This window comes from Microcaecilia unicolor, chromosome 1, assembly GCF_901765095.1.
Source record: "Microcaecilia unicolor chromosome 1, aMicUni1.1, whole genome shotgun sequence".
Classification (NCBI taxonomy): Eukaryota; Metazoa; Chordata; class Amphibia; order Gymnophiona; family Siphonopidae; genus Microcaecilia; species Microcaecilia unicolor.
The window spans coordinates 655289278-655315764 of record NC_044031.1 but is presented as its reverse complement, the minus strand read 5'-3'; the positions used below and the strand labels follow the sequence as shown (position 1 = coordinate 655315764).

General features: G+C 47.9%; 1 protein-coding gene across 1 annotated transcript in view; it reads right to left on the bottom strand.

Annotated features, from left to right (window-relative positions):
- Window positions 1-26487, bottom strand: part of SLC43A3 (solute carrier family 43 member 3) — a 247485-nt gene that overhangs the window by 51444 nt on the left and 169554 nt on the right. Inside the window, exon 8 of the mRNA XM_030186408.1 lies at window positions 23302-23441. Within this exon, the coding sequence (XP_030042268.1) occupies window positions 23302-23441 (140 nt within the window). The remainder of the gene's footprint in view (window positions 1-23301; window positions 23442-26487) is intronic.

Here is a 26487-nt window from a genome sequence, read left to right as displayed (position 1 = left end):
GAAGCTCCACAGATTGGTTGAGATGAAATACTGATACCACTTTCGAAAGAAAGGAAGGACCTGTGTGAAGGAAGACTCCCACCTCCGAAAAGAAAAGAAAGGGATCTTGACAAGAAAGAGCATGAAGCTCCGAAACCCTACGTGCCAACACAACAGCCACCAAGAACGCTGTCTTCAGAGTAAGATCTTTCAAGGAGGCCCGCTGGAGTGGCTTAAAAGGAGGCTTCTAAGGACTAAATTATGGTTCCACTTTGGACACTGTGCATGAAAGGGAGGCTGTAGGAATTGAACGATATCCAGGTGAACCACAAGAGACGTCTTATGTAGTTGGCCCCTGAAACAGGCCAAAGCTGCAACCTGAACTTTTAGAGAACTAAACGCCAATCCTTTCTGAAGATCCTGCCTAGAGAAACGCTATGATTTGCACAATCCGAGCAGAGAAGGGAGACAGTCTGTGCTCAGAACACCAGCCCTCAAATGTCCTCCACACCCTCACATACTCCATGGATATAGAGCGTTTCTGAGCCTGACGACCGATTCAGAATAAACTTTTCATCTCAACTGAGCCCTTTCAATAGCCAAGCCGTAAGACCAAAGGGGCACGGATCCTCCATGAGCACCGGACTCTGTTTCAGGAGGCTGTGTACCTGCTGAAAACCAAGAGGTCTACTCCATGTGGAAACTGAAAAGAATAAGACCATTCTTTCCAAGATCTGTCTTCCGCAGCCTAGTGCAATCACTCGTACTCAGTCACCTGGATTATTGCAACTCACTATACGCAGGCTGCAAAGAACAAATACTGAGGAAACTTCAAACAGCCCAGAATACGGCAGCCAGACTCATCTTCGGAAAACCAAAATACGAAAGTGCAAAACCCTTACGGGAGAAACTACACTGGCTCCCACTCAAGGAACGTATCACTTTTAAAGTATGCACCTTAGTCCACAAAATCATTCACGGTGAAGCCCCTGCATACATGTCTGATTTAATAGACCTGCCACCCAGAAACGCTAAAAGATCATCCCGAACCTTCCTCAATCTCCATTTCCCTAAGTGCAAAGGCATAAAATACAAAATACTGCACGGATCAACCTTCGCTTACATGAGCACGCAATTCTGGAATACACTACCACGCAACCTGAAAACGATCTACGAACTAACCGACTTCCGCAAACTACTGAAGACTTATCTCTTTGAGAAAATCTACTGCAAGGATCAAAACACATGAAGTCCATACACACTAATAGATATGCATCAATACACTCTCTTCTGAATTCTCTTCCCCAAATCTTCACCACTCTTAAAACTCTACCCACAGACAAAATTGTTGACCTTTATGTTCCCTGATACTGTTTTATCGCCCTCTCAATTCCCCACTGTTATACTCCATTGTTCTATTCCCTAATGATGTTCTATTCCTAAATGATATCCTGACTTTACTCTGTCTTCCCATAACTCTTCACAATGTAACCCATAATCGTACTGCAACAAATTGTAATTCCATCATTCACAATGTATTGTAAGCCACACTGAGCCTGCAAATAGGTGGGAAAATGTGGGATACAAATACAAATACATAAATAAATAAATAATAAATAAATAAATAAATATCCAGCAGTCAAATCAGGTCTACAAGAATTATTTGACCCCCAGTGCAAAGTGCTCCTTTTCAACGCATGGCCTATCATGGGCCAAGAAGGGATGTCATACAGTAGATGTGTCTCCAACGGGCTGCAGTACGGCATCGATCCCCACCAAGACCGATTCTTTCCGACGGCTGAAGAATTTGGAAACTTTGGTATTCCTTTTCATTGCCATCAAGTCCAGAAGTGAGGAACTCCATTGGTCCACTATCAGCTGAAACATATGGCTGGATAATTCCCATTCTACTGGGTCCAAGGAGTGCCTGCTGAGAAAGTCCATCTCCACATGCAAGGATCTGTGATGTGAGCTGCTGACAAGCAGAGATTTTTCTCTGCCCAACTCATGAGGGAGGCTGCCTCCAATGCCATCGGATGATTGAGGATCCTGCCTTGCTAGCTGATATAAGCCATCACTGTCACATTGTAGGAGAAAACTCGGATCGGGTCACCTACCAGAAAGGGTGCAAAGTCGCGTAAGGCAATCTGCACTGCCCTAAGCTCTAAGCTATTTATTGACCACTAAGACTCCTCTTCTGTCCAGGTGCCCTGTGCCAGATGGAACTTGTAATGAGCTCTCCAACCCTACTTACTGGCGTCTGTTGACACCACCTCCAATTGTGTTATCAGAAAGGGAGCTCCGATAGTCAAATTCCATGGGCGACAACCACCACTGCATACTCCGTCTGGTAGCCAGCGTCCAAGGAAGATGAAGGTCATGCTTCTGTTAAACCGAAGAACTGGAAGCGGAGGTGCCACCTGAACCACCCTGTGGACTGGCATCGGAGGCTTGGTTAGAAGCCCCCCTCGAACTGGACTCAGTGGCTTGACTGGACGGGTCACTTGAACAAGAACCGGAGACTTGACCCGAAGCGCCACTTGCACAGGAATCTGACGCTCCATCGAAGGCTTCCCTCGGACTGGACTCGGAGACTTCAAGGGGCGTGCCATTTGAAGGAGGACTGGAGGCTCGACCCGAAGCGCCACTTGCATAGGAATCTGAGGCTCCGTCAGAAGCACCCCACGGACTGGACTCGGAGACTTCAAGGGGCGTGCCACTTGAACGAGGACTGGAGGCTCGACCTGGAGCGCCACTTGCATAGGAATCTGAGGCTCCGTCAGAAGCACCCCACGGACTGGACTCGGAGACTCGAATGGAAGCGCCACCTGAACTGGCATCGGAGGCTCGGTCAGAAGCGTCCCTCGGACTGGACTCTGAAGCTTGGCTGGACGTGCTGCTCGGACTGGATTCAGGGGCTTGTCTGGGCACGCTGCTTGAATGGGACTGGACCCCTGCTGGGCCCAGAGCATGGAATTCCCCAGACGTCTCCTCTCAGCGACAGCTTCAGGAGTATCCCACAAAGCTGGATTCAAGACCAGGCTGCGGCGATATTCAGCGAGCGTGATAAAAGGGTCCATATCTGAAACTGGGTTTTCAGCGATTCCAAGCCACCGGACACGTTTTCTCTCAGCTGCCGCTTCAGGGGTCTTCTTCAAAACAGGATGAGACAAAAGTTTCCCACGATACTGACGAAGAGTCATAGAAGGATCAAGAACAACGATAGAGCTGGACCCCAGCTGGGTCAGCTGGGTGGGGGTTCTTGCCGGGCTCATGGCCTTTGCATTCTGTCAGGTTCTCTCAGGTTCTGAGCCCGCGGGACCGGGCTCTGGAGCAAACGTGAGCCCTTGGGCTGCTGACGAGGAGCGACAGCAGCAGGCAAAACCCACCAACCCACACTGGGTAAGCACAACGGCAGGGACTGCAGGCACCGCCCAGCGAACCGGAACACCTGGACTGGAATCCCCCGGACTGGAGGACACAGGACTGGAACACTGGACTACAATCCCCCGGACTGGAACACACACCGGACCGGAACACACTGGACTGGAGCACACCAGACTGGAACACACACCGGCCCGGAACACTCTGGACTGGAACCCGGACTGGACCTAGGCTTCACCTACACTTGACTGCCTACCCCCTCGGGTTGAGCCTTCAGGTTCTGGCAGCCGGTAGGACTTACAGGAGCAGCAGGAATGAAGATCCAGGGGTGCCCCCTGGCACCTAAGCGATGGCAAGGCAGACAGGCAGGGAATGTCCGGGTTCTGGCAGTAGGTAGGTTCAAAGCAATGGTCACAGAAGGGCTGGAAGCCCACAGAGCAAGAACACAGAAGGGCTGGAAACCCACAAAGCGATAAACACAAAAGGGCAGGGAACCTACAGAGCAATAAACACAGAAGGGCTGGAAACCCACTAGCGATAAACACAGAAGGGCTGAAAACCCACAGCGCAATAAACACAGAAGGGCTGGAAACCCACAAAGCGACAAACACAAAAGGGCAGAAAACCCACAGCGCAATAAATACAGAAGGGCTGGCAACCCACAAAGCGATAAACACAGAAGGGCTGAAAACCCACAGAAGGGGAGGAGACCCACAGAACAATAAATACAGAAGGGCTGGAAACCCACAAAGCGATAAACACAGAAGGGCTGAAAACCCACAGAAGGATAGGAGACCCACAGAACAATAAATACAGAAGGGCAGGGAACCTACAGAGCAAGAAACACAGAAGGGCAGGAAACCCACAAGCGATAAACACAGAAGGGCTGAAAACCCACAGAAGGGTAGGAGACCCACAGAGCAAATAACTACAGAAGGGCAGGGAACCTACAGAGCAAGAAACACAGAAGGGCAGGAAACCCACAAGCGATAAACACAGAAGGGCTGAAAACCCACAGCGCAATAAATACAGAAGGGCTGAAAACCCACAGAAGGGTAGGAGACCCACAGAGCAAATAACACAGAAGGGAAAGAAGCCCACAGCGCAATAAATACAGAAGGGCTGAAAACCCACAGAAGGGTAGGAGACCCACAGAGCAAATAACACAGAAGGGTAAGAAGCCCACAGAGCAAAAGACAAGGAAAGCAAAACGGTGCTAACAGCACACTAACCTCGGGACCTAAGGCACTGCGGAGGGAATGGCAATGCAAAGGCCAGGACTGTAGTCTTCAGGTGACTAATAAAGCCCATCAAGACCAGAGCCACAGGTGCAGCAATCACCTTGCAACCAAACAGAGGCTTGACACACAAAGCAGTCATCCCATAGAAAGAAACAGCGGGGGCCATCTTGGAAACTGGCAAAGAGGAGGAGGCGGCAGCCATCTTGGAAGAGGCAAAGCCCACACAGGTGAGATTCAGTAGGGCAATCAGCACACAGAGCCAGAGAGAAAACTAAGACAGAGACAGCCACAGAGACAAGCAGAAGCCAGCACAGCCACTGACTCCCAGAAACAGGGTAAGTATGAGGGTGGTCACGGCCACAAACGTGACAGTACCCCCTCCTCAAGACCCCCCTCTCGGTCCCCCTGAGGAGGTCAGGTGTCCAGGGGTAACTGTGGTGAAACCTTCTGATCGGTTTCAAAAGCCCGACATAGATCACTGGACTGGAAATCACAAAGAAGTTCCAAAGTGGCAGACAGGAGCGGAACTTGTCAACAGGAGGCTCCTTCCAATCCCCGCTGGGCCAACTCAGGAACTTGGAAGCATCAAGAGGAACCTCATTCAAAAGGCACCCTTCTCCGAGGGAACCCAGACTGACCTCAGGAAGCAAACCGGGATTGGGACCCGGACTAGAGTCAAAAAGCAAACCGGGCCTGGGACCCAGGCGGGGCGTCAGAAGCTTGACTAGAACTGGAACTCAGAGCAGGCTCAGCATCTTGGCTGGAAGTGGAACTAGGAACGGACTCAGCATCTTGGCTGGAACTAGAGCTCGGAGCAGGGTCAGCATCTTGGCTGGAACTGGAGCTCGGAGCTGACTCAGCATCTTGGCTGGAACTGGAGCTCGGAGCAGGGTCAGCATCTTGGCTGGAACTGGAACTTGGAACAGACTCAGCATCTTGGCTGGAACTGGAGCTAGGAGCAGGGTCAGCCTCTTGGCTGGAAGTGGAACTTGGAACGGACTCAGCATCTTGGCTGGAACTGGAACTCGGAGCAGGGTCAGCATCTTGGCTGGAAGTGGAACTTTGAACAGGAGTTGATCCGGGACTGGGACCCGGACTGGAATCAGAGTCTTGACTGGCAGGGCCCCTCAAACTGGACTCAGGAGCTTGGCTGGGAGCGCCCCGCGAACTGGACTTTAACTGAGGCTTGGCAGAACACACCCTTTGGACAGGGATCGGAGGCTCGAGCGGAAGTGCCACTCGAACTGGCCTTCGGAGCTTGATTGGAGGTACCCTCCAGACTGGAAGCGGAGGTGCCACCTGAACCACCCTGTGGACTGGCATCGGAGGCTTGGTTAGAAGCCCCCCTCGAACTGGACTCAGTGGCTTGACTGGACGGGTCACTTGAACAAGAACCGGAGACTTGACCCGAAGCGCCACTTGCACAGGAATCTGACGCTCCATCGAAGGCTTCCCTCGGACTGGACTCGGAGACTTCAAGGGGCGTGCCATTTGAAGGAGGACTGGAGGCTCGACCCGAAGCGCCACTTGCATAGGAATCTGAGGCTCCGTCAGAAGCACCCCACGGACTGGACTCGGAGACTTCAAGGGGCGTGCCACTTGAACGAGGACTGGAGGCTCGACCTGGAGCGCCACTTGCATAGGAATCTGAGGCTCCGTCAGAAGCACCCCACGGACTGGACTCGGAGACTTCAAGGGGCGTGCCACTTGAACGAGGACTGGAGGCTCGACCTGGAGCGCCACTTGCATAGGAATCTGAGGCTCCGTCAGAAGCACCCCACGGACTGGACTCGGAGACTCGAATGGAAGCGCCACCTGAACTGGCATCGGAGGCTCGGTCAGAAGCGTCCCTCGGACTGGACTCTGAAGCTTGGCTGGACGTGCTGCTCGGACTGGATTCAGGGGCTTGTCTGGGCACGCTGCTTGAATGGGACTGGACCCCTGCTGGGCCCAGAGCATGGAATTCCCCAGACGTCTCCTCTCAGCGACAGCTTCAGGAGTATCCCACAAAGCTGGATTCAAGACCAGGCTGCGGCGATATTCAGCGAGCGTGATAAAAGGGTCCATATCTGAAACTGGGTTTTCAGCGATTCCAAGCCACCGGACACGTTTTCTCTCAGCTGCCGCTTCAGGGGTCTTCTTCAAAACAGGATGAGACAAAAGTTTCCCACGATACTGACGAAGAGTCATAGAAGGATCAAGAACAACGATAGAGCTGGACCCCAGCTGGGTCAGCTGGGTGGGGGTTCTTGCCGGGCTCATGGCCTTTGCATTCTGTCAGGTTCTCTCAGGTTCTGAGCCCGCGGGACCGGGCTCTGGAGCAAACGTGAGCCCTTGGGCTGCTGACGAGGAGCGACAGCAGCAGGCAAAACCCACCAACCCACACTGGGTAAGCACAACGGCAGGGACTGCAGGCACCGCCCAGCGAACCGGAACACCTGGACTGGAATCCCCCGGACTGGAGGACACAGGACTGGAACACTGGACTACAATCCCCCGGACTGGAACACACACCGGACCGGAACACACTGGACTGGAGCACACCAGACTGGAACACACACCGGCCCGGAACACTCTGGACTGGAACCCGGACTGGACCTAGGCTTCACCTACACTTGACTGCCTACCCCCTCGGGTTGAGCCTTCAGGTTCTGGCAGCCGGTAGGACTTACAGGAGCAGCAGGAATGAAGATCCAGGGGTGCCCCCTGGCACCTAAGCGATGGCAAGGCAGACAGGCAGGGAATGTCCGGGTTCTGGCAGTAGGTAGGTTCAAAGCAATGGTCACAGAAGGGCTGGAAGCCCACAGAGCAAGAACACAGAAGGGCTGGAAACCCACAAAGCGATAAACACAAAAGGGCAGGGAACCTACAGAGCAATAAACACAGAAGGGCTGGAAACCCACTAGCGATAAACACAGAAGGGCTGAAACCCACAGCGCAATAAACACAGAAGGGCTGGAAACCCACAAAGCGACAAACACAAAAGGGCAGAAAACCCACAGCGCAATAAATACAGAAGGGCTGGCAACCCACAAAGCGATAAACACAGAAGGGCTGAAAACCCACAGAAGGGGAGGAGACCCACAGAACAATAAATACAGAAGGGCTGGAAACCCACAAAGCGATAAACACAGAAGGGCTGAAAACCCACAGAAGGATAGGAGACCCACAGAACAATAAATACAGAAGGGCAGGGAACCTACAGAGCAAGAAACACAGAAGGGCAGGAAACCCACAAGCGATAAACACAGAAGGGCTGAAAACCCACAGAAGGGTAGGAGACCCACAGAGCAAATAACTACAGAAGGGCAGGGAACCTACAGAGCAAGAAACACAGAAGGGCAGGAAACCCACAAGCGATAAACACAGAAGGGCTGAAAACCCACAGCGCAATAAATACAGAAGGGCTGAAAACCCACAGAAGGGTAGGAGACCCACAGAGCAAATAACACAGAAGGGAAAGAAGCCCACAGCGCAATAAATACAGAAGGGCTGAAAACCCACAGAAGGGTAGGAGACCCACAGAGCAAATAACACAGAAGGGTAAGAAGCCCACAGAGCAAAAGACAAGGAAAGCAAAACGGTGCTAACAGCACACTAACCTCGGGACCTAAGGCACTGCGGAGGGAATGGCAATGCAAAGGCCAGGACTGTAGTCTTCAGGTGACTAATAAAGCCCATCAAGACCAGAGCCACAGGTGCAGCAATCACCTTGCAACCAAACAGAGGCTTGACACACAAAGCAGTCATCCCATAGAAAGAAACAGCGGGGGCCATCTTGGAAACTGGCAAAGAGGAGGAGGCGGCAGCCATCTTGGAAGAGGCAAAGCCCACACAGGTGAGATTCAGTAGGGCAATCAGCACACAGAGCCAGAGAGAAACTAAGACAGAGACAGCCACAGAGACAAGCAGAAGCCAGCACAGCCACTGACTCCCAGAAACAGGGTAAGTATGAGGGTGGTCACGGCCACAAACGTGACAGTACCCCCTCCTCAAGACCCCCCCTCTCGGTCCCCCTGAGGAGGTCAGGTGTCCAGGGGTAACTGTGGTGAAACCTTCTGATCGGTTTCAAAAGCCCGACATAGATCACTGGACTGGAAATCACAAAGAAGTTCCAAAGTGGCAGACAGGAGCGGAACTTGTCAACAGGAGGCTCCTTCCAATCCCCGCTGGGCCAACTCAGGAACTTGGAAGCATCAAGAGGAACCTCATTCAAAAGGCACCCTTCTCCGAGGGAACCCAGACTGACCTCAGGAAGCAAACCGGGATTGGGACCCGGACTAGAGTCAAAAAGCAAACCGGGCCTGGGACCCAGGCGGGCGTCAGAAGCTTGACTAGAACTGGAACTCAGAGCAGGCTCAGCATCTTGGCTGGAAGTGGAACTAGGAACGGACTCAGCATCTTGGCTGGAACTAGAGCTCGGAGCAGGGTCAGCATCTTGGCTGGAACTGGAGCTCGGAGCTGACTCAGCATCTTGGCTGGAACTGGAGCTCGGAGCAGGGTCAGCATCTTGGCTGGAACTGGAACTTGGAACAGACTCAGCATCTTGGCTGGAACTGGAGCTAGGAGCAGGGTCAGCCTCTTGGCTGGAAGTGGAACTTGGAACGGACTCAGCATCTTGGCTGGAACTGGAACTCGGAGCAGGGTCAGCATCTTGGCTGGAAGTGGAACTTTGAACAGGAGTTGATCCGGGACTGGGACCCGGACTGGAATCAGAGTCTTGACTGGCAGGGCCCCTCAAACTGGACTCAGGAGCTTGGCTGGGAGCGCCCCGCGAACTGGACTTTAACTGAGGCTTGGCAGAACACACCCTTTGGACAGGGATCGGAGGCTCGAGCGGAAGTGCCACTCGAACTGGCCTTCGGAGCTTGATTGGAGGTACCCTCCAGACTGGAAGCGGAGGTGCCACCTGAACCACCCTGTGGACTGGCATCGGAGGCTTGGTTAGAAGCCCCCCTCGAACTGGACTCAGTGGCTTGACTGGACGGGTCACTTGAACAAGAACCGGAGACTTGACCCGAAGCGCCACTTGCACAGGAATCTGACGCTCCATCGAAGGCTTCCCTCGGACTGGACTCGGAGACTTCAAGGGGCGTGCCATTTGAAGGAGGACTGGAGGCTCGACCCGAAGCGCCACTTGCATAGGAATCTGAGGCTCCGTCAGAAGCACCCCACGGACTGGACTCGGAGACTTCAAGGGGCGTGCCACTTGAACGAGGACTGGAGGCTCGACCTGGAGCGCCACTTGCATAGGAATCTGAGGCTCCGTCAGAAGCACCCCACGGACTGGACTCGGAGACTTCAAGGGGCGTGCCACTTGAACGAGGACTGGAGGCTCGACCTGGAGCGCCACTTGCATAGGAATCTGAGGCTCCGTCAGAAGCACCCCACGGACTGGACTCGGAGACTCGAATGGAAGCGCCACCTGAACTGGCATCGGAGGCTCGGTCAGAAGCGTCCCTCGGACTGGACTCTGAAGCTTGGCTGGACGTGCTGCTCGGACTGGATTCAGGGGCTTGTCTGGGCACGCTGCTTGAATGGGACTGGACCCCTGCTGGGCCCAGAGCATGGAATTCCCCAGACGTCTCCTCTCAGCGACAGCTTCAGGAGTATCCCACAAAGCTGGATTCAAGACCAGGCTGCGGCGATATTCAGCGAGCGTGATAAAAGGGTCCATATCTGAAACTGGGTTTTCAGCGATTCCAAGCCACCGGACACGTTTTCTCTCAGCTGCCGCTTCAGGGGTCTTCTTCAAAACAGGATGAGACAAAGTTTCCCACGATACTGACGAAGAGTCATAGAAGGATCAAGAACAACGATAGAGCTGGACCCCAGCTGGGTCAGCTGGGTGGGGTTCTTGCCGGGCTCATGGCCTTTGCATTCTGTCAGGTTCTCTCAGGTTCTGAGCCCGCGGGACCGGGCTCTGGAGCAAACGTGAGCCTTGGGCTGCTGACGAGGAGCGACAGCAGCAGGCAAAACCCACCAACCCACACTGGGTAAGCACAACGGCAGGGACTGCAGGCACCGCCCAGCGAACCGGAACACCTGGACTGGAATCCCCCGGACTGGAGGACACAGGACTGGAACACTGGACTACAATCCCCCGGACTGGAACACACACCGGACCGGAACACACTGGACTGGAGCACACCAGACTGGAACACACACCGGCCCGGAACACTCTGGACTGGAACCCGGACTGGACCTAGGCTTCACCTACACTTGACTGCCTACCCCCTCGGGTTGAGACTTCAGGTTCTGGCAGCCGGTAGGACTTACAGGAGCAGCAGGAATGAAGATCCAGGGGTGCCCCCTGGCACCTAAGCGATGGCAAGGCAGACAGGCAGGGAATGTCCGGGTTCTGGCAGTAGGTAGGTTCAAAGCAATGGTCACAGAAGGGCTGGAAGCCCACAGAGCAAGAACACAGAAGGGCTGGAAACCCACAAAGCGATAAACACAAAAGGGCAGGGAACCTACAGAGCAATAAACACAGAAGGGCTGGAAACCCACTAGCGATAAACACAGAAGGGCTGAAAACCCACAGCGCAATAAACACAGAAGGGCTGGAAACCCACAAAGCGACAAACACAAAAGGGCAGAAAACCCACAGCGCAATAAATACAGAAGGGCTGGCAACCCACAAAGCGATAAACACAGAAGGGCTGAAAACCCACAGAAGGGGAGGAGACCCACAGAACAATAAATACAGAAGGGCTGGAAACCCACAAAGCGATAAACACAGAAGGGCTGAAAACCCACAGAAGGATAGGAGACCCACAGAACAATAAATACAGAAGGGCAGGGAACCTACAGAGCAAGAAACACAGAAGGGCAGGAAACCCACAAGCAATAAACACAGAAGGGCTGAAAACCCACAGAAGGGTAGGAGACCCACAGAGCAAATAACTACAGAAGGGCAGGGAACCTACAGAGCAAGAAACACAGAAGGGCAGGAAACCCACAAGCGATAAACACAGAAGGGCTGAAACCCACAGCGCAATAAATACAGAAGGGCTGAAAACCCACAGAAGGGTAGGAGACCCACAGAGCAAATAACACAGAAGGGAAAGAAGCCCACAGCGCAATAAATACAGAAGGGCTGAAAACCCACAGAAGGGTAGGAGACCCACAGAGCAAATAACACAGAAGGGTAAGAAGCCCACAGAGCAAAAGACAAGGAAAGCAAAACGGTGCTAACAGCACACTAACCTCGGGACCTAAGGCACTGCGGAGGGAATGGCAATGCAAAGGCCAGGACTGTAGTCTTCAGGTGACTAATAAAGCCCATCAAGACCAGAGCCACAGGTGCAGCAATCACCTTGCAACCAAACAGAGGCTTGACACACAAAGCAGTCATCCCATAGAAAGAAACAGCGGGAGCCATCTTGGAAACTGGCAAAGAGGAGGAGGCGGCAGCCATCTTGGAAGAGGCAAAGCCCACACAGGTGAGATTCAGTAGGGCAATCAGCACACAGAGCCAGAGAGAAACTAAGACAGAGACAGCCACAGAGACAAGCAGAAGCCAGCACAGCCACTGACTCCCAGAAACAGGGTAAGTATGAGGGTGGTCACGGCCACAAACGTGACAGGTGGCCTGAACCTTGACTGCCTTGGTTTCCTTTCAATAAGGAGATTGCAAAAAGAGAAACGACTGGGTGGGAGAACTATAACTTGTAATATTCTGTAAGGATATCCAGAACCCACTGGTCTGGAGTGATTTTGACTCACTCCGCCTGAAACTCCTGAAGACATCCTCCCACTTGAAGAAGAGAAGAGTGGACCAGCTTTGCATCATTCTGAATGCTCTGGAGGCATTGGGTGCACCAGCTGACAGAGGAGGACTTTCTTGGTTTGCCTGAAAGTGGGACTTCTGATCATATTGCTAACAACCATGCTGGTACTGTCTGCTGTCTCAAAATCGAGACCGAGAGCCCCCTGAAGAAGGATGACCAGAGGCTTTTGGTTTATCCTCTGGTAACCGCTGTGGCTTAGTTTCCTCCAGTTATTTCACCAAGTTACTGAGATCTCTTCCAAATAGCCACTTGCCCCAAAAGGGAAGTTTAACTAGGAATTACGTTGACGCTGCAACCACTGCCCAATGCCGCAACCAGAGTTGCTGATGTGTCATGATGCCAAAGACATACTGCGGGCCGTAACCTGTAACATGTCATAAATAACATCTACCAGGCAGGCCAACCTCGCTTTCAGCTGGGAGTTATGGCGCATGTCTTGTGTTGCTGACTGCTGATGCCACTTTAGGCATACTCTTATCATGAACGAGCTGCACACTGTCACTTGAAGGCCCAAAGAGGCCACTTCAACGGCTTGTTTCAGAACACCTTCTAGCTTCCTATCCTGTGGGTCTTTTAGGGCAATGCCCCCTTCCAACAGCAAAGTAGTTGTCTTAGTCACTGCTGTAACAATCTGGGAAGCTGCAATTTATGTTTCTCTTCTAACACTAACAGGTAGAGGTGAGCCATGGTCTTCCCACTCTCAGCCCCGTGTCTGGTGAGACCCATCCTGCTGTAATCAGGTCCTGAATGTCTGGATGGATCAGGAAGGCTTTAGAAGGACTTCTAAGCCCCCTCATGACTGATGAAGATGGAACTCCTTACACCAAAGTAGAAGGCTCCTCAATTGAAAGCACTGCCAGTATCTCAAAAATAAGAGTACCGAGTTCCTCTTTATGAAACCACCTCAGTACTTCAGATCATCCCCCTCCTCAGGAGGGCGCTCTCTCTCCTCTAACAACTCCCTCAACGATGGCTCCTCTGAACAGACCGAGGTCACATCGGAGAAGTAGGGAGAAGCAGCAATAGCCTCATCTGCCCATTCCTGGAGGTCTAAATGAGACCACTTAGGAGCCGAAGGGGCTGCGGAGTGAGAAACTGAAGCAGCTTGCAGCAATTCCGACTGTCCCTGCTTCAATAAATAGGCCTGGTGTAAGAGCGATATCAACTCCCGATGCAGCTGAATGCTTTGTTGAGTCCTGAGGCTGTAAAATGGCAGCTGTGCCCCATGTGTGATCATACAGAGGCTGTTCCTCACTGCCAGCAGGCCCTGACAAAATGGCACCTGTTCCTGCATTCTTCTGAATCAAACTGCGCACCAGCCCTGCCAGAGCACCCAAGCATATTCGGATGCTGCGCCGAATCCGAAGATGCCTACCGTTTCCTCCGCATCCTGTGGGATTCCCGGCTTTCACACACTGCAATGCCCCAACGTTGGCCAGCAGGTTCCATAGCGGGAACACCGCTTAACTGCCTCTGTGGGAGTAACCATTCACCACGACTGTCACAAGCGCAGCACAATGTATCCCAAGTGATGAGTCAGGATCTCTTCCCTGATCCAAGTAGAACTTGCAGCCCTCCAATCGATTCTGAGCCAAACTGTAGTCGGACCTTCCACTGCCGGTTGTTCCCCCCAAGCTCACAGTCTCCACAAGTCTTACCACAGGTGAGAAAGGTTCAGGACTGATATTCTGCCCCAAGATCTCCAGCAAACCTCTTTCCTTCTCCATTTTTTTTAAGTTGTTGTGCTGAAAAAGGAGAGCTCCAAAGGAAACAGAGAAGAGGTGAATGGAGAGAAGAAGTAAATTCGCAGGTCACCATAGACAGGGATCTGAAGACCTCCAGCTATGACTCTGGAGACTCAAGCCACCCGCAAAGCTCAACTGGGGACCAGTTGACCAACTGGACCAGGAGCAAAGCACTCAGAACCAGAGGCTGAAAAGTGTGTCCATCCACCTGCTGGAGATAGAAAATACTGAGGAGTTGGACTGAATGTCAAGAGAGATATGTTTCAGCTCAGTTTTTAGTTCTCTATCTCTACCTGCTGGTTGATGGACACAACTATCCCACAGGTTCTGGAATAATGGGAAGCTATGTAATGAAAAGATTATTTTCTTTACCCAGCACTGAGATGGCAAGTTCTGGGCTGAGGAACCATAGCAGGGCTGCAGCTACAGCTGCAATTGGGAATCCTGACTTGACCTGACTGCAAAGCTACTAATTTGGAGGAGGCCAGGAGAAGATCCTTCTTTCTGGAAGTGGTGGGTCACCATGGAGCTCTACTTGGACAGTGGTAGGCCAAGGAGCAAGGCTATAGCTGTGATGTAATGGGGTCTCCTGACTCCATTCCCACAGCCCGGGGTTCAGAGGAGACCAAAAGAAGGTGCTGCTTTCTGTCAATGGTGGGTCAGCACAGAGCAGAGCTGCAGCTGTGATAAAATGGGGTCTTCTGACCCAATTCACATGGCCCCGGTGTTCAAAAAAGGCAAGAAAAGGGTGTGGCGTTCCAGCAGTGGAGGGTAGAATCAGGTCACTGCACAGAAGCACGCTGTGAATTGCACCAATAGAGCTCCTCTGACCGTGCTCCATGTAGTTTCTGCACCAGCTTCAAATTCAAATGCCACCACTGAAGGACTATGCAAAAGGGCGAGAGAGCAAGAGAGATCAGTTTCTTCCTGCTGTGCACCCCCTGCGGATGTCTCACTACATACAGCTCATCAGCACATGCCCGATGTGGCTTCTGTGCCTGCTCCAAATTGAACTGCCACTGCTGAAAGACGCAAAAAAGTGGAAAGGAGAAAGAAGAATCAGTTTTCTTCCTTATCAGTTGTCACATACCTTCAAGCAGGTGTCTTGCGTAGCCCACCACGTGTTGGGAAACACTTTTTTTACACTTCAAGAACAGACTTCAGAAAATCATCGGACCAAGGAGAACCTTGTGAATTATGTGGACTGCAGACCCATGGGAAGTATACACTGAAAATGTCATTTATCAGAGTTTGGCAACTTTAAATACAATATTTCACAAATATTTTCAAAATGGCCACTCTAGCTTTGTTTCCATCCTTTTTAGATAAGTTTTTACTAATTTATTTTTCACAGAAGGTCTATGGAGCTCTGAACATTTCCAGTTCCGACATCACATAATGTTGCAGCCCACCAGTGATCGTATACTGATATTCATGTGGCCCTCTGTGTATAAAAGTTGCCCACCCCTGCCTCCTCATTTAACGGACAGAATACTAAATACAGAACATGATTTCGCCCCCTTCATTCACAGAGGAGTTCTCCAACCTTTTAAACGAGTCCATAGATAGCCAATGCTGGTAAATAAAAGCAGAGTTTGGATATAGATAGAATCATCTACATGGAGGCTGAAATCGCCTACTACCGAGGGGATGAAAATAAACTTCATTCAGCAGCAAACTCAGTAACACCATCCACACTATCCTGAGAAAGCCCAAGTGGGCAACAAACATAGGCAGCTAGTGACTCACTGAAGCAGAGGAACAGGGCTGCACGATGATTTTCCTCTGCCCCCCCCCCCGCCCCCTTCCCCAGGAGAAATATTTTCTACTTAATGTTTTCTATCAGATAAGAGAATAGTTTCCACACTTTGGTGTCTGGCTTGATTTTCTAGCCTAGAATCTTTTCTCATTTTCTACCCATTTCTTCTTTTTTTTTTTGGCCTTCTGTCTCGTTGATGTTCTCTTTCCTATTTCAGTTGTTGCTCTTCTTCATTTCTTTCCTTCAGCAGCAGACACTTCACTGCTTTTTTCTTCTTTCTTTTCTGTCCCCTTCTGCTTTTTTCTTTTGTTCCTATCTACTTTCCTTTCATCATTCCTCCTCCTCTTTCTTCCACATTATTGCTCTAGATTCTTTCCTCCCCAATCAAGTGCCACGCCTGTGGGGCAGCACTTTACAAAACCAGAACACTGTATCAGTGATTTCATAGTAAGAGTCCTGAAAGGTAACTTTAAAACAATACAGGAACGTAAGACCTTTGAAGTCAGAATGATCAAATATTTTGACACCCACCAGACAAGACTTAACAAAGATCTGGGTTTTCTAGCCCATTATAAACCATAAATTATAAACTACAAAGTTGTATTGCTCTGTTTGTCACCCTCCTGTCTCTGACCCATCAACCCCCATCCTGTTAGACTGTCACTGAAATGCTTTGATGTTTCACTTATATGTACTGTCATCTACCACATTTGCTTATTTCCAATCTGACAAAGAAGGGCAACCTACGAAAGCTTATCAAGAAATGAATTAAGTTATGTCCAATAAAAAAGGTATCATCTTATTTTCTTTTCCTCCCCAATCAAGAATCCTCTTATCCTGTTATTTATTTATTGGGATTTATTAACTGCCTTTATGAAGCGATTCACCCAAGGCAGTGTACAGTGCTACAGGTTAACATATGGAGTGGCCTAGTGGTTAGAGTGGTGGACTTTGGTCCTGGGGAACTGGGTTCGATTCCCACTGCAGGCACAGGCAGCTCCTTGTGACTCTGGGCAAGTCAATTTAACCCTCCATTGCCCCAGGTACAAATAAGTACCTGTATATAATATGTAAGCCGCATTGAACCTGCTATGAGTGGGAAAGCGCGGGGTACAAATGTAAGAAAAACAAAACAAACATAAAATTTTGTGAACAGCATAACAATAGCAAAATGACCAAATATAAATACAATAAATGAGGTAAACTTGAGAACAAATTAAAACCTAATAGGACTACCATGAAACTGTATTTTAAAAAAATACATATTTAACAGTGATGTTATCATGGCATGGACCACTGTGGTCAGACTCATCTATTAATGGGATAGATTTCGAAGCTGCCGCTGGTGATAGAGACAACTTTTAAAAGTTGTTTAAATGTATGAGATCAGGGTGAGTGATGAGTCTAGCAGTATCCCAAGATTCCTGACCTGTGATTTTAGGGGGCGTTCATACTTCTCAAAAGTTATTCTGCAGTCAGGAATTTGTCCACTTGCGTTAGGTACCCAAAGAATCTCTGTTTTGCTTGGGTTCAGGCAGAGTTTGCTGTTGTTTGCCTATACCTGAGTTGCAGTTATAAAGGCAGTCAATTTACTCAAGGCTGTGGGCAGATCTGGTTCAATGGGTATGAGCAGTTGCACATCATCAGCATTGATATAGAATTTTGTGTCCACTCACCGAAGCAGCTCAGCCAGAGATATTAAAATAAAATGGGAGACAGTATGGATTCCTGACAAGATTTGAACCATGTAAATACTTGTGCCACTGACAACTGTTTCTGCCAGCCTTGTAAGCATATTATTATGACCCACAGTGTCGAAGGCTGCTGAGAAATCCAGCAACACTAGTATTGAGGCAGATACTTGGTCACGGATTCTGTGCAGATCATCAGGAAGGGACATAAGAACTGTCTCAGTTTTGTACCCAAGTCTGCAGCCAGAATGACACGGGTCTAGCCAATTATTTTCAATTAGCCAGTTGAGTTGAAAGCAGACTATCTGTTCTGTAAATTTTGCCAAGAAAGGAATGTTAGAAATTGGTTGGTAGTTTTTGAGCTTGTCTGGGTCAAGGAAGCTCTTTTTCAGTAAGGGGCGCACCACAGCTATTTTTAGTGTTGTTGGCAGCTGCCCTTCCATAAAGAAGTGTTAACAATTTTAGTGGCCCATTCAACGAGGCCTAAGCTCACTCGTTGTATTATCTTTGCTGGGTAGGAGTCAAGAGGGCAGGTTGTAGGCCATAGACCTTTCAGGATTTTTTCCAAGAGCTTCCTCTGTGACCTGGTTGAATGAGTCCCAGATGGCTGTGCATGCTGGGGGAGAGGGAGTGTTCTCCTCATTAGCTGGTGGGAGCTTCAATGGGACTGTGTATAGGTGCTGATGGATACCTTTAATTTCTTTTTGGTAAAGTATGTGGCAAAAATCATTGCTGGTTAGTTGCAACTGGGAAGGCTGATTCTCTTGTGGGGTTTGCTGTAGGCTTGGTTGCATTTGCAGCTTGTTCAATGTGTTGAGAGAAAGTTGCTTGGTTGAATTTGCACCTTGTTCAACATGATGAGAGAAATATTGTTTTTGGCTGTTCTTAAGGAATGGCGGTAGATTGCCATGTATTTCGTACAGTTGAGCCTGTCTTTATCAAGGTGAGATTTTTGCCATTTTCTTTCAAGTTGGCATCCTTGATACTTAAGGACTCCTAGTTCTGGGGAGAATCACAGGGAATATCTGTGCGTAGAGCATAGGACCTTCTTTAGAGGGGCCATTTTTTCTAATGCCATTGCTAAGCATGCATTCCACATATCAACCTGATCTGACGATGTCATCATCTTTTCATCCACATGGGGGAAGGACAAGGCCTCTAGGAAGTTATCAGAAGTCAGATTTCTCATGTCTCGAATTTCCTTCCAAATTCTGGTTGGACCCATCTGTTTTAGGTAGTCATTAATAGAAATTTTGATTAGAAAATGATCAGTCCATGATAGGGTGTTATCTCGATGCCACCAGCCTTGTGTTCAAAGATGTCAACCCCTTTGCAGAACATCAAGTCTAGCATATAGCCCTTTTCATGGGTTGAAGATTTGATCACTTGAGTAAATCCTAGAGCTGCCATTGTATGAAGGAAGGCAGCAGTGGTGGTCTAGAGTTTCGATGTGTAGGTTAAAGTCTCCCATGATCAGTAACCTAGGGTAGCTCAGGGTTACCTCAGTCACCAGATTTAGCAGTTCTTGCACAGATGATGTGTTGTTGTGAGGTGCTCTCTAAACCATGAGCAGCCACACTGTATCCTTATCTCCCAGATGTATTAGGGGGCATTCTGACTCAGACAGGTCGGGGATAGAGACTCTGTGCTGTTTGATTGTCTCTCACAACAGGACTGCTACTTATCCACCCCAATTCCCTTGTCTTGGTTGGTACAGGATAGTAAATTCTGTAGGGCATAGTTCAGCCAATGGTACTCCTCCACTTTCATCCAGCCAGGTCTAGGTGGTATTCATTGATGATATGGATCATAGGAAATTTTTTATTGGCTGATCTGGTATTTACTAAGCCCAAGTTTCTAAGTAGTAGGCTGTTAGTTGTGGTTAGTTGTAGTGATGGTTTCATTTTGCAGTTTCTGATCCTGATGTCCTTTGATCCAATTGATGCAGATCTTCCTGGAGGCTTTTTTGTTGTAGATCCAGCTCAGATCACAAGCAAAGAGAAAGGCTTGCTTGAAAAGTGCAGTGAGGAATGAAGCTGCCTTTATCCAAACAAAACAAATAAAATTAACTAAGTGAAGGAAAGAAAACTCAAAATAAAACTTAGGACTGGTACCTCAACACAGACTATGCAGAAGTATGTACAAATTTGAGCAGTAAATAAGCAAATAGTGTATTATTTAACCTGAATTGTAGGAACCTGATAGGAACACAGCCTCTGCCTTCCTGCCTCTATCACTATTCCATCCTTGGTCTTTTAAATCTTGAAACGAAGGTTTACATAGTTTTTTCAAGTCCAGTATCTAATATCTAAACAAGGCACTTCTGTTCACTAGAGACATAAACCTTGGTTTTCTCTCTCTACTCTTGTCCCTTTTTTCTTCCTCCTCTCCCCCTCACCTCCCCATCTACCTTTGCTTTCTTCTTCTTTTTTCATGCTTGCTCTTCTTTCTGCCCCCTACACTTGTTTTCCTTCTCACTCATCCATTCCCACCACTCCTCACATGCTCTTGCTGTTCACTCTTTCCCTCAACCTTTGCTCTCAACTCCAGCTCTTTCTCCTCTAGCTCACCAAGCTGGATCCCCAAGTCCTTAATCTCTCTTCTCACTCACCCCCACATTCCTGCTCTTCCCTCTCTCTCTCACATATACAGACACAGGGGCTGATGCAGAAACTTAGCATTAAATCTGAGTGAACATTTTGCTCTCTAATATAGTAACTGAATAGTATGTAAATAAGCTGAGTGCAAAAAATGTTTGCTAGCATGGGAAAGCACACTGGACAGAGACACACATGGATCTGTGCTAGTGTCAACTGGGGGTCTTCCACAAGACATAGCCTCACAATACCTCTTATACCAGGCACCAATGGTCATAATTGACAAGTTAACCTACTGGCTTACTTGACAACTTCAGAAAATGACATTCACATACATGGTCTTTTCCTCCTTTATTCTTATAATTACACATTTAAGGTGGTAAAAACATACATCAGTCACATGATGTCAAGCTCAACTTTTGTTTTTTTGATGTTCCACATATTTGGCGAGCTTTGGATTTTTTTCTGATTTTGTTGTTTGTGAGAACAGAGAAAAGAGCCTCTCAGAGGAGCCAGCTCCGTGGGTGCTTGAGCACCCCCAATATTGAGTAAACCTTTTAATGTGACCAGGGAACATTCAGTTGTCACCCCCAATCACTTTGAAAAGTTGGCTTCTAAGGAGCCAATGACTTATCTTCTAATACCCAGGATCTGGTTATACAGAACACATCAACATGAGGGTCTGGGTGATAACAAATTTGCCATTCACCAATCTGGGATGAGTTAAATCAGTTATTTTATGGACTTGTGTGCCCAGGATTCTGTTAAACCTAATTATGCAGAGATTTAAGAAGAAACAAGGAGCTACTTATCATTTCAACAACACTACTAGACATATGTGGCACTATACAGATATATTCTAGAGACTGTCCCTCATTTCAGATGCCTTCAGTCTAGTCATGGCACATAGACATGGAAGCTCAGTTACGGCAATGGTTCTCAACCCAGTACTTGGAATGCACCCAGCCACAATAAATGAGAAAGCGACAGATTTGGTTACAATGGAGACAGTGGATGCAAACCTCTTTCGTGCATACTCATTAGGTTTGATACTCAAAACAAGCACAGCCCCTAAATTTAGGAACCTAAAAGCCTGAAGCCTAAAAATGTTCCTTATTTTCAGCCAAACTTAGGAACCTAAGTTTTCAGCTGAAAATCCACCTAAGTTATGCTAATAAATTTAGGCCTACCATCCTTTTGCTTAGATTCAGGAGCTTAATTTATGAGCCTAGAGCAAAAAAAAAAATTGGTGTTAAGCACTTAATCGTTTTGTCTCATCCTAAATCTGTCCCTGTTGCCACCTACGTTTTAGGCTCCCAGTTTTATGAGTTTAGTAAAATTTTGGGCATAAATGTAGACACTCAGCTCTAGTAAATTTTCAGAGAGCAATTTAGCAGTGTAACTCTTTTGAATACTGTCTTCACTGTGGAGATCCTAAAAATCAGAGTGTCTGGGTATCTCACAAGGCCTGGGTTGACTGCCCTTGAGCCAAGGGAAGGGTGGTGCTATATATCTATAGGGGGCACTGTAACAAGGTGACTTTGTGAATATTGATACTTGTATTAATTAGTCTCAGTCTCATTGTAAAACATGGGGCTGGCTGGGCTGTTTGTGGCTGAAACAAATTTAGGTCTTGAAAAAAGGGTCTGCTCCTTTGCCCAGCACAAACTCCCCATAATAACCTACTGAGGGTGCAAAATACAAGTCCCATGCACAAGGTGGGTAATTCTTCACATGAAGATGCTGTGCAGTAAGCACAAACTCTATCCTGGCAATTACACATATAATTGCCGTCACAGAATTCCAAGAGTCCACAGTTACATGCCAACATTTAGGCGTGGCTGCTTTCGCCATGTCAGTGACTGGTGTAAATGTCTGCAACTAAATGTTAAAAGTTGCACACTTTAACTATTGGTATTCCATAAATTTTAGCATGTGAGTGCTGGGCATGCTCCTGACCCGTCCACACCCCCCTTACAGTTATGTGTATCAAGGATACAGAATACAAAACTGGCACGCCAATGCTCAGAACTCCCACTGTAAAGCCAACAGTACAGAGCCCATACCACTATAACAGCACAGAAAACTAGCTCACCACTACTCAAAGGAAATGGTATTCAAATTATATGCACGCTGTAAAAGCAAAAGCAAGGGGGTTGTGCTTGGCGCATGCGCAGAAGAGTTTTGCAGTAAGCTCAACTCTTGTGCGCATGCGTCAGGCATTAGCACTTGTTTTCTGCAACTTTAAATATAAGCTTTTCAAATTTTTTTAAATGAAAGGTTTATATTTAAGCGCAGGAAAAAGACGCTGATGTGTGCTTTCACTTTGGGGTTTGCTCCGACTCGCACACATTCATCTCTCATTACCAGCACTTAGCAGCTTGCACGGGCTTCCTTCTGCTTCCAAATTAAATAAAAAACGGCAGATTTTAAAGACTGAAGAGAGGATTTTCTCATGGTTTTAACACTCTAACGCCTGCTCTGAGCTGGTGCTAGGTTTTCAGAAGTAAGACGGCTTTATTTTGTGCAATGTTCTCTTGAGCATTGGGAAGAAAACAGGAAATTATCTCATTAACATCCTTTTACTACATTTGCATGCTATTTGCGCTATTCTTTGGCGTGCAAGTCGTCTCCCACGCTAGAGCCCTCTAAGCACTCTGCGCTCACTAACACTGGCACAATTGCCTCTAGTGCCGGTGTTACATTTTGAGCGTCGGCTCTTAAGTGCAGTTACAAACATAACTGCAAATTAGTGCCAATTAGCACCAATTTAACTCCACTGATTAGGTAGTGCCTAATTTGTCAATTAAATTATGTTCATAACTGTAGGAAGTCTATAATTTGCACACAAATGTGTATGCATGCTTATAGAATGAGGGGGATGGTGCCTGCATAGAAAGGGGAATTTTCTGGTATTTTTACTGCAAGGACTCAGGGGATGAGGGTGTCCCAGTGTGGTGAAAATCTCCCAGGTAACTACTGTTCCCCCTTGGCAGCTCTGCAAGACAGAGACAAAAGGGATTTGCAGTGCATCATGTGACAGATAGACCTTTCCCTGCAGCCGAACCCCCTCATGTACCAAATAGAGGTTGTGACACAAATGGATCTTTACCCATAGCTGTACCCCTCAGGCACGGGGTACGGGATGTGAGTGCGTGGCATCAAGAAGAAGGTCCGGAGGAGATGCCCCACGCTGCAGGCTGAGATAAACAGGAACATAGATTTCAGGGAGAATCCAGACTCATGCAGCACCTGCCCAGGAGAGGAGAAGCAGAGTAGAGATAAAAGCGTGAGAGAGAGAGAGAAGACAGGGGATAGAAAAAAGAAGAGCAACACAGTGCAACAGAAAGAACCAAAAAGGGAAAAGGTGATGAGAAGTAGCACAGACAAATAAACAGAACAAGAGTACAATGAATGCAAATACTGAAAGTGAGTCAACGTTTGAACGTGGTGAGAGAAAGCAGAAGAGGCAGCATATGAGAGAATGTCACACACAGCTACTTCTGCTATCACTGCTCCATGTTTGCAACCTCCCTTCTCTAAGCTACCTGCCCTCTTCCTCATATAGGGCACAAACCACAGGATGGATGTGGAAAGGGGATGAGGGTGGAGCTAGTCTCCAATGACCTCAGCCAGGATACAGAACACGCCATCGAGTGCTCCCTCCTTCCCGACTCTAACCACCTGCCCTGGGACACTGCTCACACCACATATTTCCTTATCTGTTAGGAGAAAGCCTTGACTGCTGAGGTCTGGTACTCTTTCTCTTATCCTTGTTCCATTACATTATAATTTGTACAGTGCCAAAGGGTGTATGCAGCCTTTATGGAGGTCCAAGTGTGAATAGGATCCCGTTTCCTAATTTTACCGTCAAAGCCCAAACTCTTGCTTGATGTGATCTGTAAACAGTAAGAACAGCAAAGCGAAGCCACAAAAGTATCACTGCAATTGGGAGTAGTGTGTAAAAACTAAAACCACTATAAGTAATTATATAAGCATTAACATAAAAATCTATAGGCCAGATATTCCCAGGTTCTTATCTGGACAGCCGCAGCCACTATACAAAAAAGTGCCCTATTGTTTATGTTTATTTTAAAAATGTGATGAATCACCTCATTTGGAAAAAAAAAAAACAAGTCTAAGTGATGCACAAAAAAAAAAAAAAAAAAAAAAAAACAATTACAGAGATAGATAAAAAAAGGAACTATTAAAATCAGGAAAGTAATTATTCATTAAACGCCAAAGTAAACAGATGGGCTTTTAGGTCAATGTTAAACTGTTTATAGGAAGTTCCAGTAGCACGTAATACAAGGGTTACAATCCAATTAGTAATTAGTACTCTGTATCAACTACCCTATAATGACACTAATTACTCTTTATTATAAACACATTTATTTCATTTAGTAAATTACTGTTTTCAAACATTTAATGTGTAAGTAATTTTGTAAATAATAATATGCGGATTAAGAGTATAGTATGTATAATGATGGGATGTTATTTGTGTAAGGTCTCCTGATGAAAAAAAAATGAAACACGGCCTGTGTTGAGACCAGTTTGATGTCTGAGTGGAGAACGACAGATACGATCTAACCTGATGTGAGTCCCGTATAAATTGAATGCTGCGAGAATTTTATGGATGAGGTGGGCAAGTCTAAAGTACAGCAGCAGAAGGTGTTTGCCCATTTTTGTGATTATCCACTTTTTATGAGAGATTGAGACCTCTAGGACCGTTGGTTTCTACTGTTTTGGAGATTTTTTACTGATCGAACAGTGATGGATTACAACTACTAACAGGACATTTGAGCAGAGCATAGCCCGCGATGGACTGTTTTGGACTGAGCTATTAGGGTCAGAAGAAGTGGAATGTTATGTTGAAAGAGATTATTATACGAGGTATTCACTGTGGAGGATTGGGAATGTTTGTTTGATTAAATGTTTGAAAACAGTAATTTAATAAATGAAATGAATGTGTTTATAGTAAAGACTAATTAGTGTCATTATAAGGGTAAAGGCTATTATAATGAGATACACTACCGTTTTCCTTACTGTGGAAAACCTAACGAGAGGTCTGTATCTCTCGTTGGGGCTGCCCGGGATTTTTTCACCTCTAAAGACTTCTATCAAATTTTTAAAAAGGACGTCCCTGACGAGCAGTTGGACGAGCTGGACGTAGTCCTGCAGCTTTTGTGATGGGCGTCCTTTTTGGACGTGTTTTTCTTACCTGCCTGAACTGACCAGAACCACAGTTCTCTCAACAGCCCCTGCAAGGTTGTTTTGAGCTCGTGCCCCCCCCCCCCCCCCCCGCCACAGGATCGGGACGTGCGAGGACATCCAAATCAAAACTTTTTGGACGTCCCGCCCTCCAGGTCTCTCTCAGCCAATCACAGTGCATTTAGCTATTACCAATATCAGCTAAATGTGCGGTGATTGGCTGAGAGAGACCTGGAGGGACATCCAAAAAGGACGCCCATCACAAAAACTGCAGGAAGACGTCCACCTCGTCCAAGTGCTCGTCAGGGACGTCCTTTATGGACATCCGTCACTCAAAACAACAAAAAAAAGGAAGTCGTACCCACGGCCTGTCAGCCAATCACAGTGCGTTTAGTTGACACCAGTGACAGCTAAACGCGCTGGGATAGGCTGAGAGAGACCTGGAGGAGGGGCATAATGGAGCACCGGCCGACTGTTTTCCGAGGGAATAGAGAATGCAAGTGAGCTAAAACGAGCAGCTCATTTGCATTCCATTCCCTTCATGCATGGCCGTTCCCTACCGATTCACTATGGAATTGGTAAGGGAAGGGCTCTTCCGACGACTTTAGTGCATCTGGCCCTAGGTGTGCCTCAAGTATTAGGCTGAGAAGCACTGCTATCAGTTACATGAGAACACTTACACAAGCTCTATGGCTGGCTTAAGTGCTTGTGTCTAACCACATAAGCACATATAGATAATACTCGGATATGCTAGTATTCTAAAAAAACATATGCTCCCAATCAGGCATCCTCTAGGCGTCTATATATAGGTGCTCTCTATACATTTAGCAGCAGCAGCAGCAGACAGACAGTGGAAATAACCAAAGACCAGGTTATGACCAAAAAGTACCTTAAAAACTTTAAAAAATTTACATAAAACCATACGAGGAGAATGCATAACCACAGTAGGGACTCAACACGGATCGTGTTTCGGTGATAACGATTGCCTCAAGAGTCCACAGTACGCCAATCTTAGGGAAAACCAAAAATGGCTTTTTCCCTTGAGAATATATAATAGTAGCACTCATCAAAAATGTACCTCAGCATT